General features: G+C 36.5%; 2 protein-coding genes across 6 annotated transcripts; both read left to right on the forward strand.

Annotated features, from left to right (window-relative positions):
* The first annotated feature begins 855 nt into the window (after window positions 1-855).
* Window positions 856-9,009, forward strand: LOC140829450 (uncharacterized). Of its 5 annotated transcripts, none has more exons than XR_012117468.1 (16): window positions 856-971; window positions 1,349-1,488; window positions 3,157-3,225; window positions 3,316-3,474; window positions 3,602-3,739; window positions 3,808-3,876; window positions 4,257-4,474; window positions 4,572-4,623; window positions 4,701-5,029; window positions 5,159-5,573; window positions 5,648-5,748; window positions 5,972-6,015; window positions 7,107-7,242; window positions 7,753-7,897; window positions 8,040-8,261; window positions 8,621-9,009. XR_012117468.1 is itself a non-coding variant. In XM_073192702.1 (16 exons), the coding sequence occupies exons 3-16, from the start codon at window positions 3,168-3,170 to the stop codon at window positions 8,768-8,770; spliced, it is 2,157 nt and encodes a 718-aa protein (XP_073048803.1). In that variant the 5' UTR covers window positions 856-971; window positions 1,349-1,488; window positions 3,157-3,167; the 3' UTR covers window positions 8,771-9,009. The 5 variants fall into 5 exon arrangements, 4 of the variants coding, with proteins under 4 accessions (XP_073048803.1, XP_073048806.1, XP_073048805.1 ...); XM_073192702.1 differs by having other exon boundaries at window positions 8,119-8,261; XM_073192705.1 differs by having other exon boundaries at window positions 3,602-3,732; window positions 3,810-3,876; window positions 8,119-8,261.
* A 146-nt stretch (window positions 9,010-9,155) lies between these two features.
* LOC140829452 (elongation factor 1-alpha) lies at window positions 9,156-11,796 on the forward strand. Its single transcript, XM_073192707.1, has 3 exons — window positions 9,156-9,358; window positions 9,767-10,248; window positions 10,616-11,796. Exons 2-3 carry the CDS (start codon window positions 9,787-9,789, stop codon window positions 11,501-11,503), a joined length of 1,350 nt encoding a protein of 449 aa, XP_073048808.1. The 5' UTR covers window positions 9,156-9,358; window positions 9,767-9,786; the 3' UTR covers window positions 11,504-11,796.
* The last annotated feature ends 513 nt before the right edge of the window (window positions 11,797-12,309 follow it).

Consider the following 12,309-nt stretch of genomic DNA (forward strand, 5'->3'; position numbering starts at 1 on the left):
CCTTGTAATACATTTACTTTTTTGTAAATCCATTTTACATATAGCATATTAAAATTTGCTTTTTCCCTGTTATGAGAGTTAAGATAATTCTATTCATATCTTTTAGTTTTTTTTTTTTTAATTAACCTCTTGTTAAACAGTTGTTATCAGTGGTTCTATAAATTCAATAAAATTATATATTCATATCTTCAAAAAATAAAGTGGCAAGGCTAATGCATATATGGCAAAAATTTGTGTGAGACGGTCTCACGGGTCGTATTTGCGAGACGAATATCTTATTTGGGTTATCCATGAAAAAATATTATTTTTTATGCTAAGAATATTATTTTTTTATTGTGAATATGAGTTGTGTTGACTCGTCTCACAGATTAGGATTCGTGAGACGGTCTCACGTGAGACCCACTATAAATATATCACCTAAGCTCGTAAATATGAAGTAAAGAAATCCTCAAATATCTTTTAGTAATATTTACTTTAAATATTCTCATCAATTGTTCAATTATCACAAAACCGTTAATACTCTAAAATACTAAAAAAATTAGGCTTAACAGATTAATAAATCCATTAACATAATCAATGTCAAATATCCAATTACCTCCTGAAAAAGTTCTCATCAGATAGTAAAATCCTTATACAAACATAAAAAAATATCTTTCATTTATTAATTGAAAAAAAAACCATATGCTGCATAATAAACTTGGGAAAACACCTCAAAAATTGAGGTTTTCAAAACTAGTAGTATAGAATAGTATAAATAATTAAAATTAATACTTAATAGGATAGGGCCTTACTCTTTTGATTTTATTTGTGTTGGGCCTTTAACAAAAATTGATAGTGGGCTCACTTAATCATACAAAGAAATCCACTTGAGCTTTTCCAAGTTTCATCTTCATCGTCCCAACTCCCTGCTCCCGTGGGTCGATCTAAACCTAACTAAATCGAAGAAAACAGAAAATCTGCACGTCTTAAAGGTAAATCCCTTTTCTTTTATTTCTCGTTTATTTAATTATTATTTGCTAAAGTGAGTACTTGCTGTATTTTGAGCAATTGAGGAAGAAGTATAAGTTTATGTTTCAATTTTCTGTATTAAGTTTAAGTTTATTTCGAAAATGGAGCTATAATTATTGGAAGCTAGCTTAAAAGATGTTATCTTTAATTGTTAAATCACGAACTCTGTTGAAATGCATACTCTACCCGTTGATCTATCAATTTGTTTTATTTTTAGTTCTGTTTTAACACCACTTTCGTTCAGCTTTGACAAAAAAACTGAAAATTCAAGATATTATTATTGTTTTTTAAATATCGGTTATTTAGGCCGAAATAACCGATATTGTTTGTTCTGTTTCAGTGGTGAAAATTGGTCGGAAAAAATTCAGTTCGGTCTGTTTGGTTTTAACCGAATGCTCACTCCTAGCTGCCTCTCTTGGCTAGGTTCACTGGCATTCTCCCTCGCTGCCACACTGTGTCACTGACCTTCAATATCATCTCGTGAGTTACTATTGTATTTTAAATTTTAATCCCATTTTGTTCCATTTACTGCTTGTAGATTGGGAATTTCGGTACTGCTTTTGCTGAAAATTCGTTTTTATGACCAGTGTTTCATTTTTGTCATATCAATGTAATTGTAACCTTTGATTGGATGTTCTGAGTTCTGGAAGCTTTAGAACATCATGCAAAATTGGCACGAAGAACAATATCTACCTCATAATTTGATCTAATGTCCTGGCTGTTTCGAAGCCATATTTTTCGGGTACCCAAATGTCTGCTAGTGAGTTTCTCGTGTTTGGGTAGGTTTTTTGGAACCAAAGCTTTTGGGTACCTGACCTGGAAAAAACTGATCCCGAGAAACCTGACCCGGCCAACCTCTACGGCCTATCCGCCGTTTATACATAAGGTGATGGTATAACCAGAAGTGAAAAGTCAAACCTTGACAGTGAACAACCTTTTGTTCTCTCTGTTCTTATTTTGCCAATTCAGAGGTAAATAGCACTCTTTGCTGTAAACATTCAGCTCTAAGGTTGATATTTAGGGTTGAATTTGGGAGCAGCAATTTGGTTTTGATGAGAGCAATATATTCTACCTTTATGCAACCAATGATCATGATCGGCGCGAAATAAAGAATTTTGTGATGGTACACTAGGTCAAAAGCTATAGTTATTAGCAAAAACTAAACTTTATTTTCTTATACTAATGGCAATTCAGAGTGCACCTACTTATGTGTTAATTTATCGGGCCGTAGATCCATGAGTCCAGGGAGATGCGTGTCTATCTTCTAGTGCGGTCTCATATATCTTAGATATCAGTCTTACCCATTATCTATCCCCGGCCCTGTTTCTAGCAAAGACAGTATTATCAATTAAGATAGGATGTCACTCTTTTATGGGCCACTTAGCCAACCAGATCAAGCGGTAAAAGGTCAGCAGCTTGACACACGAGAAGTTTAAGGAGGTCGCCTATCATAATAATACTCTCACTCATGCACGTTTTTAACCAAACATTCCTCTCAAGAAGAATAGAAATATGCTTATTGGGCGACTTGAGCACATGACCTCGTTCTGATACCAATTGTTAGGAGCAAACGCTTACCACTAGGCCAAAAGTTATAACTGTTAGTCAAGACACAACTTTATGGCAACAACGCAGATTGCACCTATTTGGGTGCTATTGGGTCGGGCTGTTAGGCGTATTAGTCCGGAGAGTGTGTGTTTATCTGCTGGTGCTGTCTCATATCTTTTGGAGATCGGTCTTACTTTTTCCCTACCGTCGGTCCTATCCCCATCAAAGACAATATTATCCGTTAAGATTTGAGGTCGTTCTTTTATGGTATTTATCCAACCAGATCAAGCGGCGCAACATCAACAGCTTGATACACGAGAACTTCCTAGGAGGTCACCCATCTAGTACTACTTAAACTTATGTACGCTTAACCCAATTTTATTTTAGTTTTTAAATTTTTTCATTGGTTTTAAATCTTCTGAGATGCAGTTGATATGTTTATGATTAGATATATCGTATAACTTTGAAATGTGTCCTTATTTTTCTGTAGTTTCAACCTTTTTTTGTTCTGATCTTTTAGAAATTTTATATTGTTGGTTTGTCTGAGACCTTAAACTTTTTGTCCTTGTGGTTTTACTTACTAAATTCATTTTGACTCAGCACATGCATAGATGGGGATTGATTTGGATCCATTGGATGACATTTTTGCTGTGGGACCTATAAAGAATGGTAAAATGTTTAGTTTTCTTGTTGCCTTTCTTTCTGGTGTGGCTTTTTACTGATTAGTAAGTGATGACACTAACTTCAACACTTCTGCAGCTCGACCCACAGGAAAGTTCCAGCCTAAGGCGAAGTTACGAACACCAAGAAATGACTCTACCCCAACTTTGATTTCTTCCTCTAGTGCAGCACTAGTAAATGAGGTTGTAGAGAGCGAGATAAGTGAGCCTACGACAATTGCAAAGCCATCAGAACATAGTTAGTATTTCTGAATGAAAATGGGATGCTTTAATTTTTAGTTGTTCAGAGAATAAACATTATTAAGTTATCGTTGGTGCTGTGTTCCATCGCGTAGATTTTGAGACAATAATTGGTGTCTTTACAGATGATCAGTGGAATTATGGGTCAGTGAGCTTCTTGGATGAGAAGGTTGCCAACTCAACTGTTAGTTTGCAGTCTGGTTTGGATGTTGTGCCCAATGATAGTGGAGGCTGGCACTCTTGCATGGAGAAGTCGGTCAGTGAGTTGAGTACCTTATATCTTGTTGCACCTATTGATTTAATATGCTGACACTTATATTGACCGATTTTCAGAATGCTGATATATTTGTTGGATTGGATTCCCTTGATGATTTTATTCCTCACACTGATTCAGATATCGGTAAGCAAGAAGTTCCTTCTATTGGTTATCCTCTATTCTTAAGTTACTATTTCTTCTATTAGATTACCTGATGCTCGTCTAGTTCTCTTTTGATGAAATTGGTGATCAAATAGACACTAATTTTATAACATGAATTACATTATAACTGTTGAAATAAATTGACAAAAAATGTTGAAGGATAATAAGGTTGTAGTTCCCTTTTTTCACTGACAATTATTTATAGTGCAAAAGAGACAAATAATTATTGTAACAATATCCGTAATTGCTAATTGCAAAGATTTACAAATAGTTAATTTCCTGAAATTTCATCCTAATTAACTCCTGAAATGATGCTAATTGATGAACACCTAAGCATTTGTTTGTCAACTATAACTTTGCAGAAGGTAATATTCATCCTCAAGAGACGAGAACTGTTAATGTCCCCAACTATCATGATGGAGAAGGGGGGCTTGCTATTCCAGTTCTTTCATCTGTTGATAACTCAAACCAGACAAGTAAAGAAAGTGACGCACTATCATTTCCTTTGTCTGTTGGGGAATATACTGTTTTAAGTAGTGATGGAGTTTGTCATATGGACAACAGAGTAATGGAAACCAACGTAAGAACTGATATGCTAGTTCTACTCACTCTTTCTTAACCTCTAAATCTTGATTCTTGTATTTCGATAGTTTGTGCTGAAAGTTGGCTAACTGCAGGAAATGGATGTCATGGATATGGAAAACGTGTCCGAGTTAATTACTAGATCTGGTATGCAATTTTTATACTACTTTATAAGCTTATGTTTGTTTCCAATATTAGATTTTGATATTATAATTGGTGGGCAGACAAGAGAACTGGAAAATTTCACCCCAAGCCAAAATTGAAAATGCAGGAGATATGTCAACGCAGAATCGAGTCTGTTTCTAGCCCATTTTGTCCACAACAGGTGTCCTCTGAAATTAATTTTGCTAATAAGGAACCGCAGGAGGAACCGCTTCCTGCATTTGAACATGAGGATGTTCTCGATCTTTCATCCATAGGATTTACTCCCGCCATTCCTGTTGATGCTACCTCTGATCTGCTTGTGAATGATGGATCCATGAATCTCATGGAAATGAACCAGTTGGTTTCAGGCATCCATCTGGACAGTGTCCCAGAATTTCCTGCTAAACTTGTAAACTTTACATCTTACCGTTTGATTTGTTGACATCTGTTTTCTTCTTCTTCTTCTTCTTCTTCTTCTATGTGGTCCATGATTCACTCTTTGCTAAATGTTCTTGTGTTATGGATGTATATCTACTAGGATTCACGCAGGGCAAAGGCAAGAAAAAACGATGCTCCTGCTGCATCAGATTCTTCTCAACCACAGGAAAACGTTTTCACATCCACTCGAGAAAATGAACCTGGTAGATCTTTAAGGCCACGAAAACCCAAAACAAATATATGCGAACTAGTTGATGAGTCAGAAGATGATATTCTTGCTGGTAGGGTGTCTGCAGATGAATGTCTTGACAGTTCTACTCTAGAGGACAACATTAACAATGAGGAATATCAAGCGGACAGCGAATTTGTAACAAACAAGGCGAAGAGGAAGTCTAAAAAACAAGATAGCGAAAAGGAAAAAACTGTTAGAAAGCGGAAGAATTCCAAGGGAGCCTCAGAGCAGGATGTTGATGCAAAGCCTAAGAAGTTCTCGCATTCTACACGGAGAAGAAAAGGTAGTTGTTAATTTAGTCCGAGAGCTTTGGTTTTGATTCCTGATGATATTTTTGACCAGAAATCTTTGTGATAGTGGACAGGGTTTTGCTTGAAACGCCAGAAGATGAAATTGATTACCAAAAGGTGCCTCTTAGGGATTTAATTCTGCTTGCAGAGCACAAGGAGCGGCAGATGGTAAGCATGTTGCACATCATACCTCTTTTTTTAGCTTGGGGCTAATTATTATGGATGAATGAAATATGAACAGTGACAAGAGAAATATCAAGATCACCTTACTAATATTTATATTGCCGCTACTTCTACTTGCAGCATTCATTATAAACTTTGTGTTCTGGTCAGTTTATCTGGTTGGTTTTTTATACATCGGAGGTGTGATATTTTAATTTACGTTATACAGAAAAAAGAAGAATCAGTAGCAGGAGCTCCCTCAACAAAACCGAGGTAATAATATGTCATTCAGATCCTAGTCAAGGTGTTTGGTCCCGTATGTGCTAAGAAATAGCTCGTTCTCTCGGCATAGTTAATTTGTGTTGCACGCGATCTCTTGTCTGAATGCAAATTCCCGGATCCGCATTCTTGAAGTTTTGGATCTTAATGATACAATCTTCCCTAGAGGGAAATAATAATATTGATGTAATAATAATATTGATGTACCATCTTTACTTTCGCAGGAATTGAGTCAGTGGGGGATGTTGTATTTCATTACACGTATTTAAGAAAACAAGGCATTATTTACTTTAGTTTTTCACAAAATAGAAAATAATTGAGCCCATGTTTCTTATGATATTTTCTTGCAAAAATTAAACCGGTGAGGAAATTGCGGGCATTCAATTTTTCAAGATGTGTTGTTCGTATTGAAGCTGAGATAGATATTGCATTGAATAATCTCCTTAATTTCAATTTCTCAGCGTCTTAGCAATATGGAGGCCCCATATTTCTTGTATCCTTGTGGATTTCATATTTCAAAGTCAATATGACGATTTAAAATCGAGTTGTGGCATGTGAGTAAGTTACTCGTCTATTCATGGATTCTAACTTTACAAAGATGAGAGAGCTGGCCTGACAAATTAGTGGTCCTAATTGTTTTAGGGAAAGTATGACATTCTTTTTGTTCCTAGATAGCCTTGTTAGTTAGGCACAATATTATTTTCCGCTGAAATGAGGGCTTCCTATATTCCTGTAAAATAATGAATTTGGTTTTGTCGGTTTCGTGTTTTATTCTAGAGTTCTTGCTCTTTCTTTTTGCATTTTGTGATGTATCCAATATATATATATATAAAGCTCAGCTTCACGAAATGTTACTTCTGATATTCACTTTGTCAGTCCTAGCATCTATGAAGACTTCATTGCAAACAGCACAATGCTAGTATTTTTCTTATCTAGTCAGTTTTTGAGAAAAAGTTTTACCATTATCTATCAAGTCTCTTTATTTTATACTAGAAACAACTCAATATATTGAAAGCATGTTGTTGAACTGTATTATATCCAGTCTAACCCATCATAGCACATATCTTGTTATTTGTTTTTTGCAGTCATGATAACTCTTATAATGATGGACATTTAAGTCCTAGGGTTGAAGAGAGCGGCACCTATTTCAACTATCAGACTTACATGGATAGAACGCCAATTACACGATGGTCAAAACAGGACACTGAATTGTTCTATCAGGTATTTGTTTTTAGAACTTGAATATGTTTTCATAAAAAGAAACTGAGAGTTGATTAGTTTATGATTTCTGTACTGATTGATGAAGCATACAGAGAATTTGGGCCATAAGACAAGATTTGGCTATGATCTCACTGCAAGAGGCTTGTTTCTGTTGTTATTCATGGGGGCACTGAACATAGTTTAAGTAGACGTAAATGTGACATTGTTAAAAATGATGATCAGGGGTACAATGAATAATACCAATCTTGCTGTGATATCCCTTTTTGACGGAAATTGATGCATTTCTCATGAGTTGTGTATTCAAATGCATGTTAAAATGGAATAGAGTTGTGTATTTTTCTCAACTTTCATGCCTTTAGTAATTTCAAGTCAATTTCTTGCGTGCTCATGGCATTTTCTTTCCAAATTTATTGGTAGAACATTCCTTATGTGGGACAGTTATTTTCACGTCATTAGCAACTAAGAACTTCGTAAGATTTGGTTTCTATTTGTACCCATCTCCCACTTCAGGGTGTGAGACAGTTTGGGACAGACCTTTCTTTGATTCAACAACTTTTTCCTGGTCGTACACGTCGTCAAGTAAAGCTGAAATACAAAAAAGAAGAACGACAGCAACCATTGAGGCTTCGTGATGCTTTGACAAATCGAGCTAAAGGTATGCATGTGCTGTAATTTCAGACACCCTTTATCAACTGTTGGGTTTGCAGAAAGAAAATTACCTAAGAAGGCCAAGGATGTTAAACATTTAAATGTGCTGGTTTTAATTTAAATATTTTTTTGTGCTTTATGTTGTGCAGATCATTCCCATTTTGAAGCAGTGATTGTGAGGCTACAACATTTTAATTCAAATATTGTTTTGTGCTTTATGTTGTGCAGATCATTCCCATTTTGAAGCAGTGATTGTGCGGCTACAACAAATAGCAGCTGAAGAAAATGAGAATGCTGATAAAAATGGCTCTACTGAGTTGGGAGATAATGATGTGGCAGACGAGGGAATTCCTGATGTTTCCGATGTCAATGTAATGCCATTTTCCCTTTATCCCTAATAGTTCCGAACAGTCTTTTATTATCGGATGACTGCATCGAACAAATGCTTGAATGATAATCATCCCATGATTGCAGCATACAAGTGCTTAAGTTGATAGAAATACAAACCATTTAATGTTTGTAGTTTCTGACACGTCCTTCGCTTATTACCGGTTTTTATTTCCTTGAGCCATTTGCGCATGGAACCTTCTTTTATTAATAATTGGTTGTGCCACTCCAACGCAGTTCCCCAATGACTACTTGTTGACTAGAAGTTCAATTTGTTAGAAGAAATGCGAAATATTTAATATCCGTGGCTTCTAATTCACTGTTCATTCGTCTCTCTGTGAAGGATGAAGAAGCTAAGAATGGGCAGCAGATCGAGGAACAAGAGAAAGTGGAAGACGTAGGGCAAGACTTGGCAGAAGATGGAAGCCCTTTGAAGTTATATGACAGTGAGGATGATTTGTTTAGATGGAGCCAGTATAAGACTGATACATGATGCTGGCAAACACATTCTTTTTTGTCCTTTTAAGTACTGTGAATCCGCCTGCCATTGCTTAAATTTAAATTTATTTTTTACATTAGGTTCCGAATTTTGGTTTAATGACCACTTGTATTAGAGAATATTATGTTATGTAATGATAGAGGAAGTAGTTATAGATCTATTGATCGGATTTGCTACAGCTTCACTGCATATCTAATCATAATTTATAATTTATTTTATTTTATAATTACTTATAGTCAATTTTATTTAAATTGACATGATGTTTTTTCTATATCTATCATTTATAAAAATTAATTTTTTTTTATATTAGTTTTATAAAAATATCATAATTAAACTAAATATATAAAATATAAAATTACGGCGTGTGTCCGGATCTTGAGAGGATTGGGCTTAAGTAGCGAAAGAACTTGACCGACTTTCTATCGGTGACAACCAGGGCAAATACGTCCAATCAGTAGATGAAATATGTGCCAAAACCCTAGCTCGCTCTCTCGCTCTTTTGCACTATAAATAGAGTAGCACTCCCGAGACCCAAGAAGATCACAATTCCCATCCTCTGAATTGGTTCATTTTTCTACGCAGGTAAGTAATTTGCATATGAATTATGCCATTTTCTATTTCAGATCTTCTTTCTATGTCTTTGACATATGGAAATCGTTGTTTTTGGATTTTTTTAGGGTTCTGTTGTCAATTTACGTGTTAGTTTGATTGTAGAATTAATAAGTATATAAGACTTGTGAGCGATAGAATATGAGAATCTGTGTTTGTTCGTATGTATCGTGGAGTTTACCCATTTTTTCCTCTATGTTTATTTATGTAAGCTATTTCTGATTGCAGCTTGTTATTTCGAATCGAGAAATTCATTAATTTTGAAGTTTCGACAATCTATAGGAAGGTTTTAGAATTTCTTCAAATACTCCCACATAACAGCCTTTTGGAAACCTATAGATAGGGATCGTTTCTCATTGACATTGATTTACATTGCTGCAGCTTTACTCTCAGTAGCTAATATGGGTAAGGAGAAGGTTCACATCAACATTGTGGTAATTGGCCATGTCGACTCCGGGAAGTCAACTACCACCGGACATCTCATCTACAAGCTCGGTGGTATTGACAAGCGTGTGATTGAGCGATTCGAGAAGGAAGCTGCCGAGATGAACAAGAGATCCTTCAAGTATGCATGGGTGCTAGACAAGCTCAAGGCTGAGCGTGAGCGTGGTATCACCATTGATATTGCTCTGTGGAAGTTCGAGACTACCAAATACTACTGCACTGTCATTGATGCTCCTGGTCACCGTGACTTCATTAAGAACATGATTACGGGTACTTCTCAGGCCGATTGTGCCGTGCTCATCATCGATTCAACCACTGGAGGTTTTGAGGCGGGTATTTCTAAGGATGGTCAAACACGTGAGCATGCACTTCTGGCGTTTACGCTTGGAGTTAAGCAAATGATATGCTGCTGTAACAAGGTATACAGCTTTTCATGACTTCTTAGTTAGTGTTTAGATTAGCTATTTGAGTGAACATGGTTGTGGAATGTTTTAATCATTTTATGTACACCTTCTAAATAATGTTGGTAAAGTTTTATTCTTACTCTTTTCTATGAGTTTTTTGAGCATTTACAGATTTGAGATTGAGCTGCCTGTAATTTTTGTTTTCCATTTGAGTGCTACACTTGAAGATTTGTTGAATTCTTCTGATAAGAGCTGTGTTCTAAATTATATTGATTATTTTCTGGTAACCGTGCCCTTTGTTTGAGGAGCATGTTTTTGTGTATTTTAGATGGATGCTTAGCTCGTATATGTGCTAATTTATCACAATCTTTGTGTATTTTAGATGGATGCCACAACTCCCAAGTACTCCAAAGCTAGGTATGATGAAATTGTCAAGGAAGTCTCTTCCTACTTGAAGAAGGTTGGGTACAACCCTGATAAGATTCCTTTTGTTCCTATCTCTGGTTTCGAGGGCGACAACATGATCGAGAGGTCCGCCAATCTTGACTGGTACAAAGGACCCACCCTCCTGGAAGCTCTGGACTTGATACAAGAGCCCAAAAGGCCCTCCGACAAACCTCTCCGTCTCCCTCTGCAAGACGTATACAAGATTGGCGGTATTGGTACTGTCCCTGTGGGAAGAGTGGAAACTGGTGTCATCAAACCAGGCATGGTTGTTACCTTTGGTCCAACGGGGCTGACAACTGAGGTCAAGTCTGTTGAAATGCACCATGAAGCCCTCCCTGAAGCGCTCCCCGGTGACAATGTTGGCTTCAACGTTAAGAATGTTGCTGTTAAAGATCTCAAGCGTGGTTTCGTTGCATCCAACTCAAAGGATGATCCTGCTAAGGAAGCTGCAAATTTCACATCCCAAGTCATTATCATGAACCACCCTGGCCAGATTGGCAACGGTTATGCCCCCGTTCTTGATTGCCACACTTCTCACATCGCTGTGAAATTTGCAGAGCTTGTGACCAAGATTGACCGTCGATCTGGCAAGGAGCTCGAGAAAGAGCCTAAATTCTTGAAGAATGGTGATGCTGGGCTTGTCAAGATGATTCCCACAAAACCCATGGTTGTGGAGACCTTCTCCGAGTACCCACCATTGGGACGTTTTGCAGTTAGAGACATGCGTCAGACTGTTGCTGTTGGTGTGATCAAGAGTGTGGAAAAGAAAGACCCGACTGGAGCTAAGGTGACGAAGGCAGCAGCCAAGAAGGGTGCCAAATGACTTTTAAGGTCATGCTTCAGCTTTCTTATTTGTTTCAAAATTTACAGTTGCAACGATGAAAACGTTCTGTTTCTTCTTCATGCGGTTGATACTTTCGTGTTTGGTCTTGTATCTTGTTTTTTCTGTTTATGTCAAAGTGTTCTTCCTTCGTTGTGCGGCGGTTATGGCTCTCAGAATTGGGTGCTGGATCGCCGGTGGCGTGTATTCTTGTTTTTTGTACTTGACAATGTCATAAATTGAGTTGAGTATGACATTGGACCAAATATGCCACTTGATGACTTGTGGTTTCCGGTAATGTTTGCGTTGTAATTTGCGTCTGTTCGGTTTTTTTCTCCCATTTTTATTTGTGCATATATAATATTTATATATATAGTAAATCAATCTTGCTGACCTGTAAGATATAATTTTTTTTTGTAAAATATAATTATGTTGGAGCAACCTTTTATTTTAATACTATTTTAAGTTTTTACCCGCTAATCTTTTCACATTCAAGTGTATGAGAGAAGTTTTAGAAGAATTTGTATTTTTTAAAGGCCAGGATTAATTCATGCGTATTAGATAAATTTTAGAAAATTTTGTAATTTTTAAAGGCTAAAATTAATTACTAAATGTAGATGTTAATTTGAAGAGTGGGTCTCATGAGAGACCGTCTCACGGATATTAATTTGTGAGATAGGTCAACCTTACCCATTCACAATAAAAAGTAATACTCTTGACATAAAAAGAAATATTTTTTCATGGATGATCCAAATAAGAGATCCGTCTCACAAATACGATTCGTGAGGCCGTCTCACACAAGTTTTTGC

Source organism: Primulina eburnea, chromosome 4 (assembly GCF_022965805.1).
Source record: "Primulina eburnea isolate SZY01 chromosome 4, ASM2296580v1, whole genome shotgun sequence".
In the NCBI taxonomy this organism is placed as follows: Eukaryota; Viridiplantae; Streptophyta; class Magnoliopsida; order Lamiales; family Gesneriaceae; genus Primulina; species Primulina eburnea.

What these genes read in the sequence shown, in the direction of transcription:
- LOC140829450 (XM_073192702.1), top strand. Translation starts at nt 3,168, where the DNA reads ATGGGGATTGATTTGGATCCATTGGATGACATTTTTGCTGTGGGACCT. An exon ending in TCACACTGATTCAGATATCG is followed by an intron (nt 3,877 to 4,256) that starts GTAAGCAAGAAG and finishes ATAACTTTGCAG; the next exon opens with AAGGTAATATTCATCCTCAA. An exon ending in ACACTGAATTGTTCTATCAG is followed by an intron (nt 7,243 to 7,752) that starts GTATTTGTTTTT and finishes CTCCCACTTCAG; the next exon opens with GGTGTGAGACAGTTTGGGAC.
- LOC140829452 (XM_073192707.1), top strand. Translation starts at nt 9,787, where the DNA reads ATGGGTAAGGAGAAGGTTCACATCAACATTGTGGTAATTGGCCATGTC. An exon ending in TGATATGCTGCTGTAACAAG is followed by an intron (nt 10,249 to 10,615) that starts GTATACAGCTTT and finishes TGTGTATTTTAG; the next exon opens with ATGGATGCCACAACTCCCAA.